The sequence below is a fragment of the Aspergillus nomiae genome (genome assembly GCF_001204775.2).
Source record: "Aspergillus nomiae NRRL 13137 chromosome Unknown contig00100, whole genome shotgun sequence".
In the NCBI taxonomy this organism is placed as follows: domain Eukaryota; kingdom Fungi; phylum Ascomycota; class Eurotiomycetes; order Eurotiales; family Aspergillaceae; genus Aspergillus; species Aspergillus nomiae.
In genome coordinates, this window is record NW_015378155.1 from 62,459 (window position 1) to 84,356 (window position 21,898).

Genomic DNA, 21,898 nt, shown 5'->3' on the forward strand with positions numbered 1-21,898 from the left:
ATCGCAACGCTGGGAAATTGGCCCATAGACGTACTGTTCACTCATGAAATGACCCTTGATAACGTCAACGCTTCCTTCCCTTGCCCTTGCCCTTGCCCCTTGTTTTTAGTTCGGTAAACCCGAGCTCCTTGAGTCCCTCCGCGAGCGGCGATGAGTCTTGCATCCCGGGGAAGTCCTTAGCTGGGAAAACGCGGAATGGCTCCGACCACGCCTCCGCGAGGATAGGCATAGGCTGACCGGTATCCTCCACGTGGCCCCAGTTCATGAGCCGAAATTGTAGCCGATACTCCCCAGCTGCGTGGATGGAAAGGTCTGAGAATATGAAAAATGCCGCCGGTTGTTTCATTCGTACCGGTCCTGTAGAGGTCCTCTGCGTCACGTAATCCTCACTAGTCGGGTGGGCAGGTGCCGTCGCAGGGTCCGGGTCTGCATCAACATAGAAGGGAGAAATGAACGCCTTTCCGGAAAGCAAAGGCGTTGATTGACCTGGGCTCGCAGTTGATCCAAGGCGACTTTCACGGATGGTACCCCCTCTCTCCCTATCTGGTGGGCCTTGCTGGGGGGGTGTCGCCGCAGGGAATAGAAGACAACCAACGGCAAATCTCGGATCTTGCAAGATATCCTTATCTTGATCTGATACGGGGTCGAAGTCGGTTAGAAGCAATTGGATGATGGGTGGTGGATCAACAGGCCGCCGATCTCTATCACCAAAGCCGCAAGCTCTTGCCGCCATTGGTTGCTGTCGAATGTGTAAATGATAGCGGGAAGCTGTGGAAGGCCGCCGCGGGGGTGGTGATGGCGAATGGTGAAGCAGGTTCTCAAAGCCCAATGGTACGCCGGACGTTGTCTGACGCGGCGGTTGCTGCAATGAATACTTTGGCGTAGGGTTGGTGTTGAACATTGCCGAGCTTTTATCAGAGTGGACGGGGCTTGGAAACGTCGTGGAGGAACAACTATATCGGATCAGGTCGAGTTAGAACATCGTACAGAATGCATCATAAGGCCCTCCGAAACCAAATTTCTAGCTTCTAGAGCAAGCCCAGACCGATCCAAATGCAAGAACAGGAGCGAAAGTCGCAGGCTAAGAAAAGGGAGAGTTACAGAGATTCCATGTCGTTTGTCCGCCCCGTGGAGCCTATGGAGCCACGGCCTTGACTTGATGTTTCATGATAGGAACTTGACGGCCCATAGTAGTCAACACTTTTTGAGATGCTCAAACGCTGCACTGCGTACGGAGCAAGAGGCCCACTCGCAGTTGAGGAGACACTATATCGATGCTCCACACTATCTCGCCTTGCGCCTTCAAATACAAACCTAGGATGAGTCGAAGTACTAGCAGTAGGATCATAGCCTTGACTGTCTGGAAATAGAAACCGCGGGGGTTCTGGAGTCGAATATGCGGGATTTGGAATTGTTGCTGCTAATCCTCTTCCTGCACCGTCACCGACACGGGTGCCCGTATCGGGGTACCGGGTGTCGGGAAGGGAGTGCGTCCATTGTGGTAATGGCGTATTCGACATCTATGCAGGCGTATACAAGGTTGGGTAGGTTATCACCTATACTCTCCTTCCACTTTGCGTCTGGTATTGGCAAACGTCGGGCGGCTAATTCCCGATTTCTGCAAGGCGGGCATCAGTTAGAATAGCAGATAAGATGGCGACCTTGTTATCGTAAGCGTTCTAAGAGACGATATAATGCCGGTCTTTACATAGACAATTGATGAGGGATTGACGATGAAACAAAACGGGACGGCCAGATGCTATATACATAGATCCAGCAAACACACAGCTGCGACTTGGGACCGACAACACGATGGGCTGAACTCCGTCCCAAAAGAACAAAGAGGTGAGGATGACTACCCACCGGGGGCCGACAACTTGAGTCTATCAAGAACGCTGATTCGAGTAACATGCATCAGTTAGCCCAAATTAATTTGCAAGGCAGAACAACAAGGCAGCTGCACGAGGGGCACGCCGAAGAAAAAGAAATAACCCAGGAAAAAGGAAAGGGCGAAGCACCGTCCAAACAGAATGGATGAAAGTCGGTACAACTCACACTAGGAATGACAATACCAATGTACAAAAAAATTTAAGTGTGTGCAACAGAGCGTCTGATGACCAATTCAGTCCTGGAAAAAAACAGAACAGAAGACTCGCAACGGTCGTACCAACCTTGGGGACCGAGAATATTCCACCCTTACTGATTCTATACCAATCGGTAACCGTGCAGAGGAAATAGTCGATATGGAGAGTCAGACTGGGCGATGCTTTTGTGAGGACGTGTGCGTGCCCACTGTGTATGTGTGTGGCATTGACGGGCGAATCTGACCTGCAGTGGCGTTGCGTGCCTGACAGGATTCTGTTAAGAATATCCCCGAAATAATTCCCCCGGTTCGTTGATAAATAAAATGAAAGCGAAAAAAAGAGGAACAATAAGAACAGCGATACAGGTCCCCTCTGGCCCCAGTTCTCCTTCGCTATCAGAAATTGAAGCTTTTATGGAAGAAAATAACGATAGAGGTGTAATCGTCGGCAAATGATGAAGCAGCACAAAGTGGGCCAATGACAGATGGTTTTAAGTCTCAGTGCGGTCAGTTTAGACACTATATAAGTCAGTAGAGACATTTGATGTCCATCTCTCGGCGCTAGTCCCTTGCAATGACGCTACTACTCAAGAGCCGTGTTGGTGGGTGGGTAAATAGGATTCCAAATTCGGGGCCAGGGCGATCATGTACTGGTTGAGAAGGCATTATTTGACTGTCCCCAGTTAGGAGCACGCCGACAGACTGTGACATGACCAATCATGGTCTGGGATTCTTGGTCTGCAATAAGTCCAATATCCTGGTTCAAAGGAGGGTAGAGTGTTGTGCTGGCCCATCCTCTCTCAGCACCCCATCTTTTTTTTTTTTTTTTGTCTTTTTTGTCTTTGGGGATTGTATGTTCTCAGATAACGAAGACGTTGTCGCCGATGCCGAACGAGCCGGGACACAAATGCACAGGCGATCATGAAATTAAGTGTATCCAATCTGGGCTGAAAGTGCAGGCGTAGTAATCCCCATTCAAATTATCTGGCGACCTGGCGACGGGCGTAGATCAATCGCGACGAACGCCAACAGAAGCCATATGCTCAAGTGCTCCACTTGACCCGAAGTATCTCGATCATGATGGAATGACCCAATTCTATGGTTACGAGAATCACCTACCAGGATCGCTGCCCCGCTAGCGACTGCAGCTCGTTCAGACCGTGCAATGACCTGGATCTTTGAACAGTATATATACAGATTTGTGGGGATCTAAGCATCAGACCCGCAGTCTTGGTGAAGAAGTAGCAGATAATCAGGTCGATCGATAGATAGAGACTCTGCCTTCCACTCATAGAGAACTCCCTAATCTTGCCGAGGGTTCAAACTTCAACTGTGTTGAGTTTGGGAATCCACAGTGGCTCTCCGAGCATTCGGCATGTCAGTCGTCCAATCAAAATATGAATACATAGACAACACGGCGGATCCCGCGATGTCCACTGATGTGCAGGGTTGTTGACCGCAATGTGGACAGGTGTACGGAGGACCTGTCAAGTATTTACTACAACAACCCTTCTTCCCATTACCTGGTACATCTGGGTCACCCAACTTGCAGGGTAATGGTTATTTCCCCCAGCTCAACATAGTGCAAGGTTTGAAAATCAACCCACATCAAGGACCTGCCCGAGGCATGAACAAATACTGAATAGCCGACGGCCATTTTTGTTAGTAAACTAAAACTTACTCAGGTTGCGTATATAATTCTCCGCGATAATCACCCAGGTAGCAAACACCTACCCAGTAGGGGGGAAAACTCCCCCAGTATACTTAGGCTTGGCAAAGATGGTCGATAATCCACTGCTCATTCCTTAGTGGTCTGATCTGACCACTTCCCTGGTCTAGTCGCTGTGGCTAACATCCTTATGATGTGGGGACCATAAAAGCGGTCACCGCCACATTGCCATGCGTTCTCAGCTGAGGTTTCTCTATGGGCTCCTCCGTACAGAAGTCCCTGTGGGTGTAGGCTGCCTGTGCCCTTGGTCAAAACGGGGGCGCTACTTGTGCATTAGCATTGCAACCGTTCCTTTCTAGCCAGAAAGTTACTGCATGTGAGGTTGCCTTGCCGGCGATAGCGAGTTATGTGTCATACTTTCGACCAAACTTCTGATTCTCACAGAGGCATTGGATCGTGGGAGTGTGGGATGCGAGCGAAAGTAAACTCATCATAGCTTGCAAGGAAAATGTTCAGCAAGCCATATTTTAATTCCTGGAATACTGATGGGGCGTATGTCTGTGTGACGCCTCCTATCCCTGCAGACTAAGATAGCGTCGGTCCTATTTCGCAACCGATATCCCAGAACGACTAGTGGATCGACCGGAGAAGCATAGCTTCAGCCTGCGCGTACTAACGTTGTTGATGAATCACAATTGAGCCTTTATAAATTGCAAAACCATGTCCCTACAAGCCAGGAACGCATCGTTATATGCATCAATGTCCGCTCCATAGAATGGCGGCGTGTTGTAGTCGTCTTATACCGTTAGACAGGTCTTGCTTTCACGACCAGGTATAAATCAGCTTACTTACATGGTCAACAGTTTTGAAAATAGTATCGAGGAGAGGTGGGGATGCAACCAATAGGCAAATGTCTCGTTCTCAACGTTGGAATCCAACGGACGACTAACAGACGAGAATGAAGCCATCCCCACCGGGCCGAGCCCAAAAAAGCAGGCTAAGGATGCCATCCAATCGCAAAAGCCGAAAAGAGTTGGGGATGGCGGCAAGGCGACGCGTCCACTTGGTTACTAAACTAGTAGATCAGTAAGTAGAAACAGAGGCAAAGGAAGAGGGAATCCGAATGAGACACTGGGTGGTCAAGTGACTTGAACCAGAATGTCGGGATTTATGATCACGGGTGGTAAGGGTTAGCCCTTTCACAGCGACTTATCTACCATTGTATGGGACAGGGCCTCTGATTGCCTTGAACTATAGTGCTCGTTGGTGTCTTCTCTCCAGTACTGACTTTCCAAGCCGATCTCCCAGGCTAGTACTACCAGTTCTCTAGTCCTTCGCATCCTGTATTGTATGTACATACCTAGTACATAGTACACCTTGCGTGCTCTCCTTTAAGCAAGCTCTGCAAGAAACAAAGTCACTATCTGCTGCACTAAGATTCCTTCGCATGGATTTACTCCTTCCAGCACGAGTAATGGAGCCCTGATTCTGTCTAGCCTACCAAGAGACAAATAAGAAGGGGCTCCCCGATGCAGAGCGCGTTAGCCTTTCACTAGGTGAAGGCAGGGAAGCCCAGGGACCAATAGTGTCGAGAAAATGACGCGACGATCGGGGAAGACTCCGTGCACTCATCCCTTTTCCATCTTTTACTCCAATGTCACTCAAGGCTGTGCCAGGGTATGACGGTATGGCTAAGGACAAATGGACGTCATAGGTCATGTACTGGAGTGCAAGTCCACGGCGACGGCGTTCTGTATCTGCATCAAGGAGGTGCCCGATTCCCTGTTCAGAAGGCACGTAAATACATCGGGTACGAAAAGGTTTCAGCCATTTCATAATTCACCTTCAGGCTCAGAACATCCTGGGCGTGGCCCAATATGTAGCAACTGGACCGCCAAGGTGCTATACAGCCTCCCGTTCCTTGTCGGGAGTGTCCCGTCACGTTTAGGTCTGCAGGACCAAATCTATTGATTTCCAGGTTTTCAGGTGCTTTAGCATGCGTACCGACCCACAGGCATGGGTAGTAAAGTCCTTCATTAGTCTATAAATCCCACTTTGTCCGCCACCTGCAGAGCACAGGGCAACAAAACGCTGTGGGGGCCCCCTGTTCTTGCAGAGGTCTATGCTCACTCGGGATTTAAAGGACGAAGCAAGGGTGATACAGCATGTATGAGGTCGCCGGCCTACTGATAATGTATAGTCTATATGTATGGCTGACATATGTATGTGAGCTCGGACTTCTCCGCCCTTTCCTTCCTGCTGGGCAATTTCCACTCAATTAGGATTTAGGGAAGAAATCTCGAAGACATTGAAATCTAACCTTCCTTGACCGCACTTTGGACTCGGTCACGGTCTAGCACCACTCAGAATCAAAGGAACAGATCCCAGTATATACTTACATTACATAAAAGTGACTTATGTGGAGTAGATCAACCGTGCTCTCCATTACAAGCCCGCCCGGATTTAGCAAGTTACCCCAAAAGGCCATCTTGGTATTGCTGCGTTCCAAATGGGTACATTGAAGGGAGAGTCCGCTTCAAGAATGCTATTATACATTCAAAACCAGATGTCGTCTGCTGCGTGTTAACCTCCGGCATAGCTGACCGTGCTCGCACGCAGCTCATCTGATGGATACCACTGATACAGTGATAAAATGACATCATTCCACAGTACCACCTGGGCATGTGATCATGTTCTTTTCTGGCGGTATATACGAGAGAATAGAGTCGATCCACCTGTCGACATCAGAAAGCCCGGGGTATCATTACGGAAAAGAAAAAGAAAAAGTGTAGAAAGGAGGCGTCGCTAAGGCCAATAGTAAACAAATGGACCGAGATTGTCCGGCGCAGGAGCTCGCATGCCATATTCATTTGTAGACCTCTGAGCGAGTAGAAAAGTAATGATATTTCCACGGCGCTCGGTGCGGTTACCCAGCCACAATACTAACTGCACCCGCAAATGCCGCAGGAGATCTAGATCGCCACTTACTGGCTGGCTGAGATTGGGTTCACTAGTCCATTAGTTTCCACGTCTTAGACGGTCTATGGGGGCTGTATTTGAGGCCTGTGCGTTTCTCATATCCTAGGGTATTGTCAAATAGTGGGATCAGCTCGTTGTTTATACGAGATCTGGTCCTGGGTCTGCGTCCACATAGTACACTGGGTAAGAATGTCTGAATGGAGGATTGGTATCCTTCTGTTCGGGTAGATCATTTCCAGGAGAGACCCTCATAACTGCATCGAGGCCAAACAATGGGTTTGGGACGATCCACTGTTTCTCAGCATCTAGAGCTCCACAGCTTTTCCCAACAAAAACGGCAACGAATCGACCAAAGGCACGGTCCCAAGTCACGATATGGCCTGTCTCTTCCCAAGTTTGGGCCGATTTGGGCCTCGCGACCAGGTAGCCAAGCTGCATCAGATGTAGGCAACATTCAGACGCTAGGGATATCCCATGGCTGTGTGGTCTGACACGAAGTAATCCCAAAGCCGAGGACGGCCGCACACTAAACTGGTCAATTCCTACGGGCAAAGTGTTGTTTGGTAATTCAATCGGGGACCGCTGTGGAAACCAAGCGAAGTCATAAGGTGCAGCATCCTTATACGGTATGGGGACGCGAATCTGATCCCCTTCAAATTCGTCCAGCAGGTTAGCGATCCTGCCTAGCTCCAGCATCGATTTTGAACATCCGAGAGCTTCAATCTCTGCGATTAGGCGCATGTTGCTATCATACCCTGCACTGTCGCCATCGATTGTCAGGAGCGGTTGTTCAGAACTGACGTAGAGCGGGTTGGAGATGCTCGTATGGACCGATTTCCGTCTATTCCAAGTAACTCCGAGTCTCTTCTCCATATCTTCTAGTTGCGCTTCAAGAATGCTAGGATACTCCTTCCCCGCAAGCTGTGGAATTGCATGGGCCACTCGTTCGGCTGCGAGGAGACCTCTTAAACCCTTGAAGTTAGATAGACCTGGTAGATTACCATTGGCGCATTTTGATATCTGTCTGAGATAGGTTACAGCTTTTCTATGGCTTCCAACTTCGACAAGAGCTTCCACACAGCCATAAGCCGACTGGAAAGTGTGAGGTGAATCAGGACCTAGTCTTTTCGTCGTCCGGTCCCATATGTCTTGTAATGTTCTGTCGCTCCGTAATCTTGCGAGCAACGACAAATACGGCCCAGCGGATTGGGTTGAATCGTGATGGTCGGCCCAGCACATTATACTGTGCAAACTGTGTTCTGAAAAGCCCCCACCAGCACTTTCTCCCGTGACTATACTCCGCATCTCATTGGTATTATAACCTGGCTCCTGGAATGGCAAAAGTTTGAGGGAAACGAGAAGAGCGTCCACAAGGGGAGCGCACGACTCTAAATCCAGCCGCGGGAGACCAAGGGAAATATAGCCTTCGAGGTGCCGTTTCAGAGCTGATGCTGAGAAGGCAAGACAGGAATAGTACATCCCTATGACAAATAGTGAAGGCGATACGGGGGCTCTTAGTTTCTCTAGCCTCGTGAGGATCCCATTAATGGTTGAGAGTATTTCTCCGTAAGAATTAGACCGCTGGCAGCGTTCTAATGCCTGCGCGAGGAACCTACAATGCCCTGTTTGCAAAAGCACCCCACCGAGTGGATCATTGACATTTCTTTCAATCAATGAGCGTAGGTGGTTAAGATCCCGAATATCTTTTTTCATACCTCGTAACACCTCTGTCTTACAGGGAGCAGCGGTTCTTTGTTGGAGAGTGCTCCACAGAGGTGGAGGAGGTGACGTGCTCAAAGGCCATTCCTCTGAAAAGAGTTCCTCTAGATGTTTGTCCTGGATTGTTTTCGGAAGTACTCCATTATGAACCGGTTGTGTACTCCCTGTCAAGGCAAATCGTAATAGCTGGGATGGTGTGGGTTTGGTGAGTGACTCTAGAGCACCCCGTTTGGCATCGCCCGAGGCATGTCGGAGAGATGATTGCGACAGAGAGAGTTGGGAACGCAGTTGTCGCCTTGGCCCTAGCCACAAGCGATAATCTAAGCGTTTGGACATTGGTTACATCCAATGTCCAACGGCCACCTATAGAGTTGCACGCGTTGTATGTACATAGAACATCATCATTATAGTAAAAGCACATGGTCAGAGCACGGGCGGTGAATTGGGCGGTGGGAAAAGCAATCGTAACCTTGAGGTTGTGATCTCGCGCTTCTGCTGTTCTTCAATCTCCCATCTTATCTCCGATTATCTACAGCCAGACGTCAACTTGAAACTGAGGGACTTCGAATAATCTACCGCCGCTTGCACCATCCGACACTGATCGCTGCACTGGTGTTATACCATCATGCCTACCGAGCGCAGCACTCAGCAACCTGCGTCAAAGGTTTCTGACGACAATGAGCCCGTTTCTGTCACAGCTAAGGAACAGAATAATGTCGCCAAAGATTGCAATGCTAGTGAAAAAGAGTCCGAAGACGCAAATGCTTCAGGCAGTTCATCGACGGCAGCGGACCCCGTAAAAGGAGACGACACGGCCGCAAAGGCGCGCCAGAGACAGGAAAGATTCAAGGCCCTTCAAGCTCGTGCAGTATGTTTCTTTTTTTTTTCTTCCTCTGCTTTGCTGCCTAAACTTTCTCATATGGTCCGTTCCAAGCTCACTTGAGTACAGAAATCTGCGACAGAACGCAACTTGAAGGAAACAGCAGCCGAGACACAACGTCTAGCAACCGATCCATCGCTGCTTTCGTCATTGTCTCGTAAACATGCGTTTGCGTCGCACAACTTACTTAAAGCCGATACGGAAGCCGCCGGTGAAGATTTTGAACGGAAACGCGCCTGGGATTGGACGGTCGACGAATCCGAGAAGTGGGATAAGCGTATGGAGAAAAAACAACGCCATCGGGATGATGTCGCATTCCAGGACTATACGCAAGATGCACGCAAAGTCTATAAGAGACAACTGCGCGAGATACAGCCCGACTTAGAAGCTTACGAGCGAGAGAAGTTAGCAGCTATTGAGAGGGCTGCTGCTAATGGCGACTTGGAAATCGTGGAAACCAATGATGGTGAAATGATCGCCGTCGATAAGAATGGCTCTTTCTATTCCACTGCCGATACAGTAGGCTTCACTGAGAATAAGCCCGATCGAGCCGCTGTCGATAAATTGGTGGGAGACCTCAGAAAAGCAGAAGAAGTTCGGCTCAAGAAACGGAGAGAACGCCGTGGTGAAGAGGATGCCGATGTCACCTACATCAACGAAAAGAACAAGCAATTCAACCAGAAGCTGGCGCGCTTCTATAACAAGGTATGTTTATAACCGAAACGCCGGTCGACCAGGATCGTTGGCTAATCGTCAATTAGTACACTACGGAAATTCGTGACAGCTTCGAACGTGGTACCATGATCTGATAGAATACATGAAACTATATCTATAATACAGCGCAGGGTTTGCCGATTAGCGTCCAGTCATGTTTAGGACTATCAGGCCTGCGATCTTAAATTGGACAAACACTCAGGCTACTACCTGACAGCCTGGAGAAGTGACCAGGAACTGGTGTTACCTTTTTCCCCCAGAGTTGAACTCATAGCATGCTTTTTCTCCAAGCACTCGTGGCCAGAGCTTCGATTTTCTTCGTTCCTACAGCACCACGCACGGCCTCATCCTCCATCGCCTCAACCACGGCCTCACCTACCATATCCACCTGAAAAGGTTTGGTTACCATTGTGCCAAGAAAGTCGAGTCTATTGCCCAAGAGCTCATTGAACTGAGACCCGATGAAGCCTCCAAGTGCTATTGGCAATGTAAATTTTCTGCTTGAGTCGTACATAAATGGGGCTCGGATGAAGATACTCCGCAATTCCGGTATTCTCGTTGATATGGTTGTTTCAGCTTCTCGTTTGGTTGTGATATACCTGCTCGGAAGAACAGGCGCTCCCGCTGCGGCGGAAATGAATACAAAAGTTGGGACATGCTCGTTGGAGGTCTCTTGGGCTAGGGCAATCGCTGTGTTCCACCCGGTCAGCATTCTGTCTTCAAAATACTGTATAGCATATACAAACCAGAATCTCTGTTCATGAGCTCATAAGTCAATTGTCCATCTCTTTCCTTTGCATTCAATGGCTCGCCTTCCCGCCTTTGTAGGGGATTTTGGCTGCCCAGTTTCGAGGAGCTGAAGGCCCTTTGTAGGCCACTAATGATGGGTTCCCTTCCTTGCACCACGCCTTTGTAGTCGGCCTCTAGGAGAATACCCATGGTGTGTACAACAGCGGTAGCACCGCTCAAGAAAGGCTTGTAGGTCTCCGGTTTCAGCATATCTGCTCTAGCCCATTCCACAGAGCCTGCCCAACTAGGGCGTTCGGGCGAACTCGAAATCGCATCCCATCGTGGTTCTCCGGACCGGCTGCGACAAAAAGTATGAATTTCGACGGACAGTCAGATTCGGTGTTATCGGAAGAACTCGTACCTGAGAGATGTTACCGACCAGCCTCTGGCTACCGCAGACCTGCATATTCTCGAGCCTGTAAATGAAGAGGGAAAAGAAAACGGTCAGTGATCTACAAGTCTTAGCCGACACTGCAGTAGAAAAGTATACCAACCTAGAAAACCGTTTCCGCCCGCAACCACTACCCTTTTCGTAGCCATTTTTCGCGTTCTTCTCTGTCTTTTTAACGCTAGGAATTGAAACGACAAGAAAATCCAGCGTAAATCAGAAATATGTCCGGTGGATCATTGCGGGCGCATCTGGTCTGATCTTCGGAGCTTCCAAGCTCTGGAAGCACCGCTTCCGACGACACCCCATCGTCATGCTTCCCTCCGCGCTATCACGTGCCGCTGGCAATTCCCGCGGTGATTTCGCGACAAGACTAGATAAGATCTAGACACTCTAGCGCACCTCTAAGCTTCGTCAGTCTTATTTCTTGTTTTCACCGGTACACTGGGTCATTCTTCTGCGCGATCGCATTTCACTAATCAACTTCTGCTATGCCTTCCGCCACAGCCACGAAGCGCGTGAGGGTAAGTAACGAATTTCCTCATAAAGAGGAAACTACAAGCTAACGACCACATCTATAGGGCGTCTCTATCTTCAGGCCCTTTGGTATGTTTCCCTGACCGCCAACTACATCCAACCGATACGACCTTCAATCGATGGGACGCACTCTAACCAATCCTAGTATTCGGCAGCGAAGCCCAACCCTTCGATCCAGCCAAGAAACCCGCCAATGCCCCCGCCGACCACACGCATCAGTGGCGCGTCTACGTGAAAGGCGTCAACGATGAAGACATCTCCTACTGGCTGAAGAAGGTTCAATTCAAGCTGCACGAGACATACGCCCAGAACATCCGTACCATCGAACAGCCCCCGTTCGAGGTAACGGAAACAGGATGGGGTGAATTCGAGATCCAGATCAAACTCTACTTCGTACCTGAGTCGATGGAGAAGCCTCAGACTCTCTGGCACAGTCTTAAATTGCATCCGTACGGGCCAGATGCGGAAGCCATGAAGGAGCGACGAGACCAAGTTACCAGCCAGAACTATGAGGAGATCGTCTTCAACGAACCCGTGGAGCAATTCCATGATCTGCTTACCGGGGGTGCTGCGTCGGCGCAACCGCAGAAAGGAAAGGGGGGAAAGAATACTAAGCAAAGCGGGCAGCGGAATGTCAGAACGGCGGAGATCCCTCCGAATGACTCTCCGGGGAACCCTTATAGTAAAGCAACTGAGAACAAGGAATTGGATCGCTTGGGGGAGGCTAGCCGGACGGTGGAGCAGATGATCAAGGAGGAAAAGGAGCGACTTATTGATCGTGAGAAGAGGCTAGCTGAACTGCGCGAGAGTGAAGGAGTGCCCGCGAACACGAAGAAGCGTTAAGCTCCGCGTCTGCTTTGAATGTCGTGATAAAGACACTTGCTTCTCTTCCGAGTCATGCCGCGTCTCCGAGACACTTCGCTCGCTGAGCAATACGATGCACATATGTTGAATGGGGCGCCACCTACGCTCGCCAGTCGCTAGTTTGGCGAAGATACGGTCAGGCGTGACCGCCTACGGCCAGGGAACTTGACATCCCCCCTGCCCGTGTACCAGACTGGGTTTCTTATACCCAAATAATCTCCAGGAAGGATTACATCCTTCATTTTCCTGTATAGGAACAACCAGGAGAACCCACACCATTCACTGAACCTACGTACAGAAATGGCCTAGATGACCTAATGAATAGTCTAATATTATCTTCGAGGACGTTGCAGTAGTCACTCGATTCAATTGCTCATGTAATCTATGGTACCGTAGTAAGGAAAGTAGTGCGTAAACGGGTACTCCGCTGCCCTCCGCTTACTTTTGATTAATCGTAAGCATTAATCGCTATCAGCAATCTCAGAGACTCCACAACCCTAAGTGCAAGTGAATTCCGCACATCCGTTTCCGCCTCCGTCTCCGCGTCCGAAGATAACCATGCCATGGTTACCATGGACCCCCCAACATCGGGTGACAATTGTGGGCCAGTTTGAAAGTCAGGGAATGCCACGGAACATTTATCAGAAACGGGCAGTCTGATGCAATTTGAAATGTAACGGGGGTCCACGTAGTGTACGTAACCTTATGCGGTACGTTAACAGGCCAAATGCAAATGGGCTGAACCACAAACAAGCAATAAGGGTCCCGTGTATACGAACGAGTATATCCGGAGGCAATAACGCTCAAGGTCTTCAATTGATTGATTTCAAGTATAGAACAAATATAGATATATTCCATGACAGTAAAAGAGTTAATCCCGAGATTCTCAAGCTTTGCACGTAGACTCCTCAATATGCACATCAAATTAACAAACAACAATAGGTACGTAGGCGCTTAATCATAACTTGCTGTAGCTTTGGTCGTATCTCGAGTTTGCTTAAGGAACGGTATTAGATCCGTGCCACCCGTACCATGGATCCCCCCAGTAAGCTTCTCGGTTTTGTCTCGCATATGGGTTGTCGTCGATGTGGCCAGATTGACTTGTGCTGAATCATTGGATGGCGGTTTCGCCTTCGCCGCCATGATGATGTACCTTGTGACAATCTGAATATGTGAGTCCCTGAAGACCCCTAGAGACATTACAGCCGTGTTGTAGGCATCTCGGATTGGTGAGTTGGCCTTGTGACTGAGAGCATAAGCACGGACATTTGAGACACTGGTAAGCATCTCGAGGAAGCGTCGGTGAGGCCCGGGCATATAGTTTCTCATTTCCTGCGAGGGGGGAACAGGTTTAGTCCTGATTCGGGCTGATTGGGGGTTCAAAGGTCATACATACCTGCATGAATCCGTTCTTAGCTCTTGGCTGGACTGCATCATTAGTCTTCATGCCTCCGGTAGCTATATGCTCCACACCCAGGAATATGTCAAATGTCTGAATTAATGAACTTTGTGCATTGCTTCCACCGCTGTATTGATGCCATTTTCCTTGACCGGAGCCGATGTCGTAGAAGACGCCGTTGGGTAGTCCAGCTGAGGCCATGTTTTTGCTACCGGCTAGAAGCGGGCGGAGTTGATGGTAGAATACTGAGGGACGGTTCTTTTCGTACATCCGTTCTAGTAGTTTGCGGAGCTCCTTGAGGCCTTCGCTGAGTGTGAGGAGTGAATCACACACACGTTCAGTGTCATCAATACTGACGGCGTGGATTGTGTCGAGCATCAACGGGATAAGTTGTGCTCCTTTTGCTTCCATTGCGACGGAGATCATTAAGAACCATTCTTCATCTTTGGTTCCGGTGAATGAGGCCGTCACTGATAGAAGATCAGGGTCTGTGAGGTCTGCGTTGGGATCAGAGGTTGCGTAGTTCCATAGATTAAGCGCTGCGTAGGTGGCACAAGGAGGGAGTTCTAAGTGACTCGAGACTTCGAGGAATGGTGAGGATATAGCAGGAGGCAGAATCTGTGTGTCCAGTTAAAACGGTGCCCAGTGATTCTGTAGTGGTGAGACTTACATCTTTCGGTTTTTCACCACCCCAGATGTACGCATGTGTAAGATAGGAAAGCAAAAGATAGGCTCTCCTCCACTCTGGCTCTCCTTGTAGCTTCGACGTCGAAAGAATAGGAAGTGCTTCCACAGCTTGTCTTATAGTTCGGAATCGGATATGGTTCGGTAGGTCACTAACAATATGCTCCCATGGCCAGTAATAAGGATTTTCCATCATCTTCAATGGGGAAGAATGAGGCAGGAAGCCATTCTGAAGTGACACCCCATATTCGTCGAGTGAAACCTCAGGAGTATAACGCATGGTGTAGTGTATGATAGAAACAATAGCCTGTGACGAAGTCTTTGGTCTTAGGATTGCCTTTAGCACAATCAAGGGATTTCAGGAGCAGTTAATTCGTAGGCACGTTCATCAACGTACAATCGCCTGATATCGAGGGTATGGCGGAAGAGGGCCGGATCAAGAAGCGGCTTCCGGCTCAATCAATCTATGAAGGTAACATCAAAAGCCGGTACACCCTCCGAGATAGTACAATATGCATGTCAGCAGGAATAATTACAGGAGTGTAATATGGTATGGGTACCCTGGCGAAGAAGGGTATTGTCGGACTGGTCCTATTCTCAACACGGATGTGAGGCGGAAGCGGATAGCCATCCGTCCTGAGCAACCGAAGGACGACGAGATGCAGATGGCATGCAATGACGTATAAAGACACACCTGTAGTCCACCGAATTAGAAAGTAATTCATTCTTAATAAAAATCCTGAAAAGTTACCGAAGTCAGTACACGATGTCTAGCGTTAAGTCGTCCAAGCCGGTTTTTCCTGAAAATGCAGGGTCAAAAGAATACGCGGCGTCGCTTGACGCAGCAGACCCGTTGGCATCATTCCGTGAAAAGTTCATTATCCCTTCAAAGGCAAACGTCAATAGCAAGAAGCTTGCGAAGCCAGGTATTGGCTGCCCTTCAAATCTCTTTTTCGCGGTAAACCATCTGACAACCTACTAGGTCTCTCATCAGACCCATGCATTTACTTCTGTGGCAACTCTCTAGGTATTCAGCCAAAGGCCACAGCAAAATACCTGGAAGCACAGTTGGACACTTGGTCATCAATTGGTGTATCTGGTCATTTTGTAGAGCTCGAGGGCTCTCCTCTGAAATCATGGCAATTGCTTTCCGAACAAGCCGCAGCATCGATGAGTAAGATTGTCGGAGCACAAGCAGATGAGGTTGCAGCAATGGGAACCCTAACTGCAAACCTTCATCTCTTGCTTGCAAGCTTCTATAAGCCGACTCCAACAAAGCATAAGATTCTGTTAGATTGGAAGGCTTTCCCCAGCGATCATGTAAGTACAAGAGCTTCATGTCTGACAACGGACCCATCTGCTCTAGCCCACGTGTATTAATACCAAAGCAGTATGCGATCGAATCTCATCTGGCCTGGCACGATCTTGACCCGAAGCAATCCATGGTTCTCATTGGTCCTGACGAGGGCGAGTATGAGATCTCCACAGAAAAGATCTTGTCTTACATTGACGAGCATGCTGAAAGTGCAGCTCTTATTCTTTTGCCAGGAATCCAATACTACACTGGGCAGCTTTTCGACATCCAAAAGATCACAGCCTATGCACAGTCACGAAATCTTACTGTTGGGTGGGATTTAGCGCATGCGTACGGCAACGCTGAGGTAAAATTACATGACTGGAATGTCGACTTTGCAGTGTGGTGCACGTATAAATATGGAAATTCTGGACCTGGGGGAATGGGAGGCCTTTTCGTCCACGAGAGGCACGGTCGAGTTGATTATAGCGAAGGAGAAGACACTCCAAAGTTAGGCATCGTCTGACTGGGTGGTACGGTGGTGATAGAAGCGTGAGGTTCAAGATGGACAATAGTAAGTAGTGGAAGACCAACAAGGAGATTAGGGCTAACATGTGCGAAAAGAGTTCAAGCCGATCCCCGGAGCAGGTGGTTGGCAACTTTCGAATCCTTCGGCTATTGATCTTGCATCCCTCTGCGCCTCGTTGTCCGTTTTTGACGAGACATCTATGGCTGAGCTGCGCAAGAAGTCCGTTATGCTAACGGCGTACTTGGAGCATCTCTTGCTAAAAGATACCACTGATGAAACACGTCCTTTCCGCATTATCACGCCACTAGACCCCGAGGCAAGAGGGGCTCAACTCAGTCTACTACTAAAGCCCGGCTTGTTGCAGAACGTCTCCCAGAAATTGCAAGAAGGGGGCATAGTTTGTGACAAGAGAGAGCCAGGTGTTGTCCGCGTTGCCCCTACTCCCCTGTACAACACCTTCACCGACGTATGGAAGTTTGTGAGTTATTTCAAGGCTGCACTGGACGAACCAGTACTGAAGAATTGAATTGCGCCTTGGGATAACCTCAAAGTCAGTGACGGTGTGGTTAAATCAACATCAACCTCCGCCTGCGGTATTTGATCTCTTGGCCGCTTTCTGTTTGCCTGTTCCCAAGTCAGCTATAATATAAGAGAGCAATTAGGCTATATATTGACCAAATATAATGAATAAATGAAAAGAAAGGATAACTGATCAATGTAGCCAAGCCGGTGGCTATTCTAAGAGACTCATACATTTTACCCGCCTGGCTGATCAAGACGAGCGCAGGAGGATGATTCGAATATACAAATATCTGAGTTTGAAAAAAAAAAAAAGAAAAGAAAAAGAAAAAGAAAAAGAAAGAGAAATCACCGCAGCATCAAAAGTTTCCGATCCCCGTCCTGTTGTCACAGTTTCGTAAGAACTCTTGTCCTTGAGAAAAGAAGTTTGCAGCAAGAATAGAGAATTCGTCATCTAGTCCATCAGGCCGCGGTGAATTTCCTGGCTCCATGGTATACGGCGGGCCTGTAGGGAATGGCGTTTGAAGACCATACTGTGGCATTGGAGATGGTGAAAGTCCCTGTGGGGGACCGAGTCGAAATGGTTCGGGCAGGGGAGACGTTTGAGACACTTCTCCCGTAAATGTGGGAGCTCCGAATACAAAGAGTCGCCGAACATGCGTCTGGCAGAATCTGAATCGCTGTTTGAAGAGTATTCAAGGATCTCCCAGAATCGAGAGAGATCTATTAGTAGACTCTTATTTTGAGCTCCGGATTCGGGCTGGTAGGAAGCAGAGACAGCATCTTCCAAACGTTGTAATCTGTCGGCCTGCGGTACAAGTACTTCACTTAGCCTGTTATCTATAATCAATACGATAAGACATACCAATCGGGCCATATACGGCCATTTCTGCCCCAGCTTCTGTACAAAGCTGACACATATGAGAAACCGGTCACGCTTCTCTTGACGAATTGTAGGGTTTTCGGTAAAACTCAGCTGTAGTTCAATCGTAGCCACGACGGCAGCGCTGTATCCCAGGAACGGATCTGAAACCATGAACGACTTCTCTTCAAAATACTTGATAAAATGTATTATCCAGGTGGTGTGTGTTGATATTAGGTCAGAGGTGTGTTGCAGGAATATCTCGGGGATAGTGCTTCGGAAATTTCTGAGACCCAGGGAAAGTAGAAGTGGATGGTTGAGGAGACATAAGATGGTATGATATAGGCACTGGTTTAGGAAGAATGGGCCCCAATAATTTCGGTTTGCTTGGAGATCCTCGAGCGTCCTTTCAGATAAGCTAGCGGGCTTGAATCGATGGATATACGGCACGCACGTTTCTAGGTCCATCTGAAGTGTGATTATCTTGGAGTATTCTGATTGCGAAGACCACGGTGGTACGTTAGTTGGCTTCCCGTGGCGACGGACATATCTAGCAGTCTTCACAAATACTTCACTGAGCATGATCACATAGGCCACTATGCCTTGATCTTTGAGATCAGTAGTCCGAGCTCCATCAGTCATGTCGTTTGGTGAGCGAGACTGTGGCATGCTAGGACTCTCTGGGTAAGGTGGGAAGCTGCCATCTGGGAGATCCATATAGTCAAATTCCATTCCATGAAGGCGCTTGAGCAGGCAGATGCTCCAAAAGCATCGCCTACGCTCTTCTCGCGCCGCAGGCGAGAGAACAACATGAGACTCCGATGCAAGGTTCGCACACTGTGCTAAATTCATAGCTAGGCTGCTGTGGATACTCGAGCGATGAGTATTTCCATCTATGAGTCCAGTTAGCGTAGACAAGTCAAGTTTCAACAACTATCTTACTTGTGAAATCCACTAAGCTCAGAAGACATAAACATTGCAAGGTTGATAGCTCAACGGATCCTTCTGATACCCGTCTCATCACTAAACTGCGGGCCACTTCTGTATAACCGCTAGTGCGAGCTGCTAAATCGTTGGCATCGCGATATTGATCCTCTGCAAATCGGGCACTCAAGGCAAGAATGGCGTAAATAACCTCAGGGTCACGATTTCCCAGACTACTGAGAAAACTGTCCCTATGAAAAAGAGGGAGAGGCTGCGAGTCGCAGTATAGCAAATACAGCTCTGCAATAGCAAGGACATTTTCCCACGTCGGAAGAGGTGTGAGTTGGCTCAGTGGTAAGGATGATGTTACGGAGCTACCAAGGGTAGGTGGCACAAAGGACATCGTTGTCTGTTGTTCAGATCTTTGGTTATTCCGACTGATGCAACTATTAGCAGTTCCCTGATATGGCCGTAATGTGGTTGGCGTACCTTAAAGCATCAAGGACCTCGCTCATCTTTGATTCAAGGCTGCCTAAACGGTCCTCCTGTGGCGTATGTTACCAGACCTGCTTTCACAGGCTCCAACGGATTGATTCTTACCAAAGCTTGGGAAATCCTTATTTCTGGAGTAGTTGGCACAGGAGCTGGATCTCCAGGCCCAAGTCCATTTATTAGTGATCTTCTTCCTTCTTCAGCATATGCGCATGGCTGCTGTAGCCGTGCGCACAACGAGCAAACTGGCTGTTCTCCGGGGCATTTTGCCTTCTTGCGCCTGATTTGAACTCAGTCATTGTACTGTATAATTATTATGGTGGACTAACCTGCATGGCTCGCATGCCTGGCGCACTCGTTTTGCTGGCCGCCCAGCAGATGTACGGTTCATTTCCGCTGGAAATTAGTATGGTATGAATACCTGCGAGGCACTGTCAGGATACCCGATGTTTATCATGACATAATGTGGAGTAGCATACCAATATATACTTGACTTAGTGCGACACTCGATCACTAAACGAAACATGCGAGTAAGAGCAGCTCATATGTGCTAAGTATAGCATGACTACGCAAGCAAGTCATATGTACATTGCGATGCTTGTCGCCTTCTATATCGAGTGAACATGGTTGATATGGATACAGTGGTTTAGCCGGACAACATCCATTGGATGCAATCGCCGCCAAAATGGCTTACTAAGCTACAGGGCAGCTCTCGAAAATCATCCGGAGTCAGCTGATAGATGTTTATAGCTATGAGCATTGCACTCTCTCCAAATGTACAAGCGGAAGAAAGACATACGGATGCAATTGTTTCGTCTAGCCAATTCCTGACTACTATGTAGAGGGATTCATCGCACATGTGCCGTCCGCACACAAAACGACAGGAACTCACTGAATGGCCTCTTCAAAAACGCACTGGGTATAAGTATCATGCAAGATTATTATAGTCTATCCATGGATACAGCGAGCCTGCAACCGGAAACTTAAGGATTGAGTTGAGGAAAGAATCCACACATTGACGCCCTAGCTTATCTTATATACAACGCTGAATATCTTTCTCTCAAAACAAGCCATCTTGAAAATAGAGATACACCACCAATGGCAACAATGCTGTTATTTTGTTTATTATGACAAACGTAGCTTGGCGAGAACCCCATTTATTCCTTGCCGAACCAGGTCTTGTGGCCCTGTATATAGTGTTAGTACAGTTGTCACAATGTATAGGATGCTTTAGCTAGGAAGCCACGCATAGTCCAAGGAGTAGCAGGGCGACATACGAAGACCATGCGGATCATAGCGTAGGTGGTAGCTAAGATAAGTTAGCATTTAAACAGGCATCCAGAATATGCAGACAACACTCACCAGCACCCAGGCCGTAGACGGACAAGAGGTAGGGGTACATGACGTACTTGCTACGCTCGGTCTAAGTAGCAATTGAAGTAATTAGGATGTTGTTCTTCTCCGACATATCGTACACGCTTAATCTGTAGATCAACTGACCTTCCACCACTGACGCTTGCCGTCGTGCTGCTGGAAAAGACGCTGGTAGTAAGGGACACGGTTCTCACGGAACACGAATCTAGAGGAGCAAAATTGAGATATCAGCTTCAGCTGTATTCACCGGGGGTCGACTGGGCATGACTCGGCCAATTGAGCACCAAATTCACCGGAGAAGCGGGACTCAATTGCTGGATCTGTGCGCGGATATGCCAGTTAAGTAACAATTGAAAAGTACATACCCGGCCATACGAGGAGCGGTGCGGAACATTTTGGCGGTGCGCAAATGCGAAAGACTGAGGGGGTTGAGGAGAAAGAGACGACAATGGCAGGTGAAAGACTGGCAGCAGTGATCATTCGATGTCGTGAGGTGTGGATCCGAATTGGGAGTCTAATATCACGTGACTTTCCTGATCGCTCCGCCTTTCAGGTGCATTGCTTAGTAAAGGATGGCTCTCATGTGATTTTTGAAAAGCCTAACCTAGAATAGCATAGCGCATTATCGGTCTCCGTCATTGCCAAAAAGTGTCCGCGATATCAAAGAGCTTCAGAGGCGATTAGAGACACTCCTTTTGACTCCCCGACCCTGATGAATTTCGACATATGAGGCATAGGCGAGGAGGATGATTACAATATTCGTTACTCTTTTCCCACCACTCTCTTTTCATCACTCATGCGACCGGCTCTCCTTCGATTACTGAAGAGACCATCAGCTCTCTCGGTTCTCGACTCTTTAATATCGGCGCCCATTGGAATTGAACAGCTAGAGTCCAGATACCAATGCGAGTGTTTACGACGCTACAGACAAGCCTCGCGGCAAGGCCGAAACGCACAGCCGGTCGAATCGGAGCCAATAGCTAGTGCTGATTTTGGTACACGACCTGCGCGACCACCGCTTAGTTTTCGTGTATATGAAATACAAGCGCCACGGACACAATCGAGGAACAACGGACAGACAAACTATGCATCCACTGATATACCTGCTACTGACTCACCACGGGGCTTATTTTTACAGCCGGAAAAATTGGAATTCGAGTCGGATATAGGACACACCAATGACATAGGGACTCGTTTAG

General features: G+C 48.6%; 9 protein-coding genes across 9 annotated transcripts; 3 read left to right on the plus strand and 6 right to left on the minus strand.

Moving 5' to 3' along the window:
• Window positions 1-64: 64 nt before the first annotated feature.
• ANOM_006394 (velvet factor family protein) lies at window positions 65-1,520 on the minus strand (the record flags this gene model as incomplete). The annotated part of the gene is made up of 2 exons (XM_015551650.1): window positions 65-953; window positions 1,102-1,520. 2 exons carry the CDS (start codon window positions 1,518-1,520, stop codon window positions 65-67), a joined length of 1,308 nt encoding a protein of 435 aa, XP_015407788.1.
• A 5,349-nt stretch (window positions 1,521-6,869) lies between these two features.
• ANOM_006395 (uncharacterized protein) lies at window positions 6,870-8,210 on the minus strand (the record flags this gene model as incomplete). The annotated part of the gene is made up of 1 exon (XM_015551651.1): window positions 6,870-8,210. The coding sequence occupies one exon, from the start codon at window positions 8,208-8,210 to the stop codon at window positions 6,870-6,872; it is 1,341 nt and encodes a 446-aa protein (XP_015407787.1).
• Window positions 8,211-9,075: 865 nt separating this feature from the next.
• ANOM_006396 (pre-mRNA-splicing factor SYF2) lies at window positions 9,076-10,379 on the plus strand (the record flags this gene model as incomplete). The annotated part of the gene is made up of 3 exons (XM_015551652.1): window positions 9,076-9,318; window positions 9,400-10,035; window positions 10,092-10,379. The coding sequence occupies 3 exons, from the start codon at window positions 9,076-9,078 to the stop codon at window positions 10,137-10,139; spliced, it is 927 nt and encodes a 308-aa protein (XP_015407790.1). The 3' UTR covers window positions 10,140-10,379.
• On the minus strand, window positions 10,313-11,043 carry horA (ubiquinone biosynthesis protein COQ11; the record flags this gene model as incomplete). The annotated part of the gene is made up of 2 exons (XM_015551653.1): window positions 10,313-10,734; window positions 10,791-11,043. The coding sequence occupies 2 exons, from the start codon at window positions 11,041-11,043 to the stop codon at window positions 10,313-10,315; spliced, it is 675 nt and encodes a 224-aa protein (XP_015407789.1).
• Window positions 11,044-11,712: 669 nt separating this feature from the next.
• yaf9 (YEATS domain-containing protein YAF9) lies at window positions 11,713-12,967 on the plus strand (the record flags this gene model as incomplete). Its single annotated transcript, XM_015551654.1, has 3 exons — window positions 11,713-11,745; window positions 11,803-11,827; window positions 11,904-12,967. The coding sequence occupies 3 exons, from the start codon at window positions 11,713-11,715 to the stop codon at window positions 12,599-12,601; spliced, it is 756 nt and encodes a 251-aa protein (XP_015407799.1). The 3' UTR covers window positions 12,602-12,967.
• A 609-nt stretch (window positions 12,968-13,576) lies between these two features.
• ANOM_006399 (indoleamine 2,3-dioxygenase) lies at window positions 13,577-14,985 on the minus strand (the record flags this gene model as incomplete). Its single annotated transcript, XM_015551655.1, has 3 exons — window positions 13,577-13,954; window positions 14,019-14,639; window positions 14,692-14,985. The coding sequence occupies 3 exons, from the start codon at window positions 14,983-14,985 to the stop codon at window positions 13,577-13,579; spliced, it is 1,293 nt and encodes a 430-aa protein (XP_015407798.1).
• Window positions 14,986-15,471: 486 nt separating this feature from the next.
• ANOM_006400 (putative kynureninase) lies at window positions 15,472-17,054 on the plus strand (the record flags this gene model as incomplete). The annotated part of the gene is made up of 4 exons (XM_015551656.1): window positions 15,472-15,631; window positions 15,688-16,025; window positions 16,097-16,366; window positions 16,632-17,054. 4 exons carry the CDS (start codon window positions 15,472-15,474, stop codon window positions 17,052-17,054), a joined length of 1,191 nt encoding a protein of 396 aa, XP_015407796.1.
• Window positions 17,055-17,501: 447 nt separating this feature from the next.
• Window positions 17,502-19,348, minus strand: ANOM_006401 (putative C6 transcription factor; the record flags this gene model as incomplete). The annotated part of the gene is made up of 4 exons (XM_015551657.1): window positions 17,502-17,855; window positions 17,913-18,802; window positions 18,852-19,270; window positions 19,323-19,348. 4 exons carry the CDS (start codon window positions 19,346-19,348, stop codon window positions 17,502-17,504), a joined length of 1,689 nt encoding a protein of 562 aa, XP_015407795.1.
• Window positions 19,349-20,315: 967 nt separating this feature from the next.
• Window positions 20,316-21,178, minus strand: ANOM_006402 (cytochrome c oxidase subunit 7; the record flags this gene model as incomplete). Its single annotated transcript, XM_015551658.1, has 5 exons — window positions 20,316-20,512; window positions 20,603-20,634; window positions 20,688-20,748; window positions 20,826-20,904; window positions 21,065-21,178. Coding segments are annotated over 5 exons (246 nt in total), but the record flags the coding sequence as incomplete, so codon positions are not given.
• Window positions 21,179-21,898: the final 720 nt, after the last annotated feature.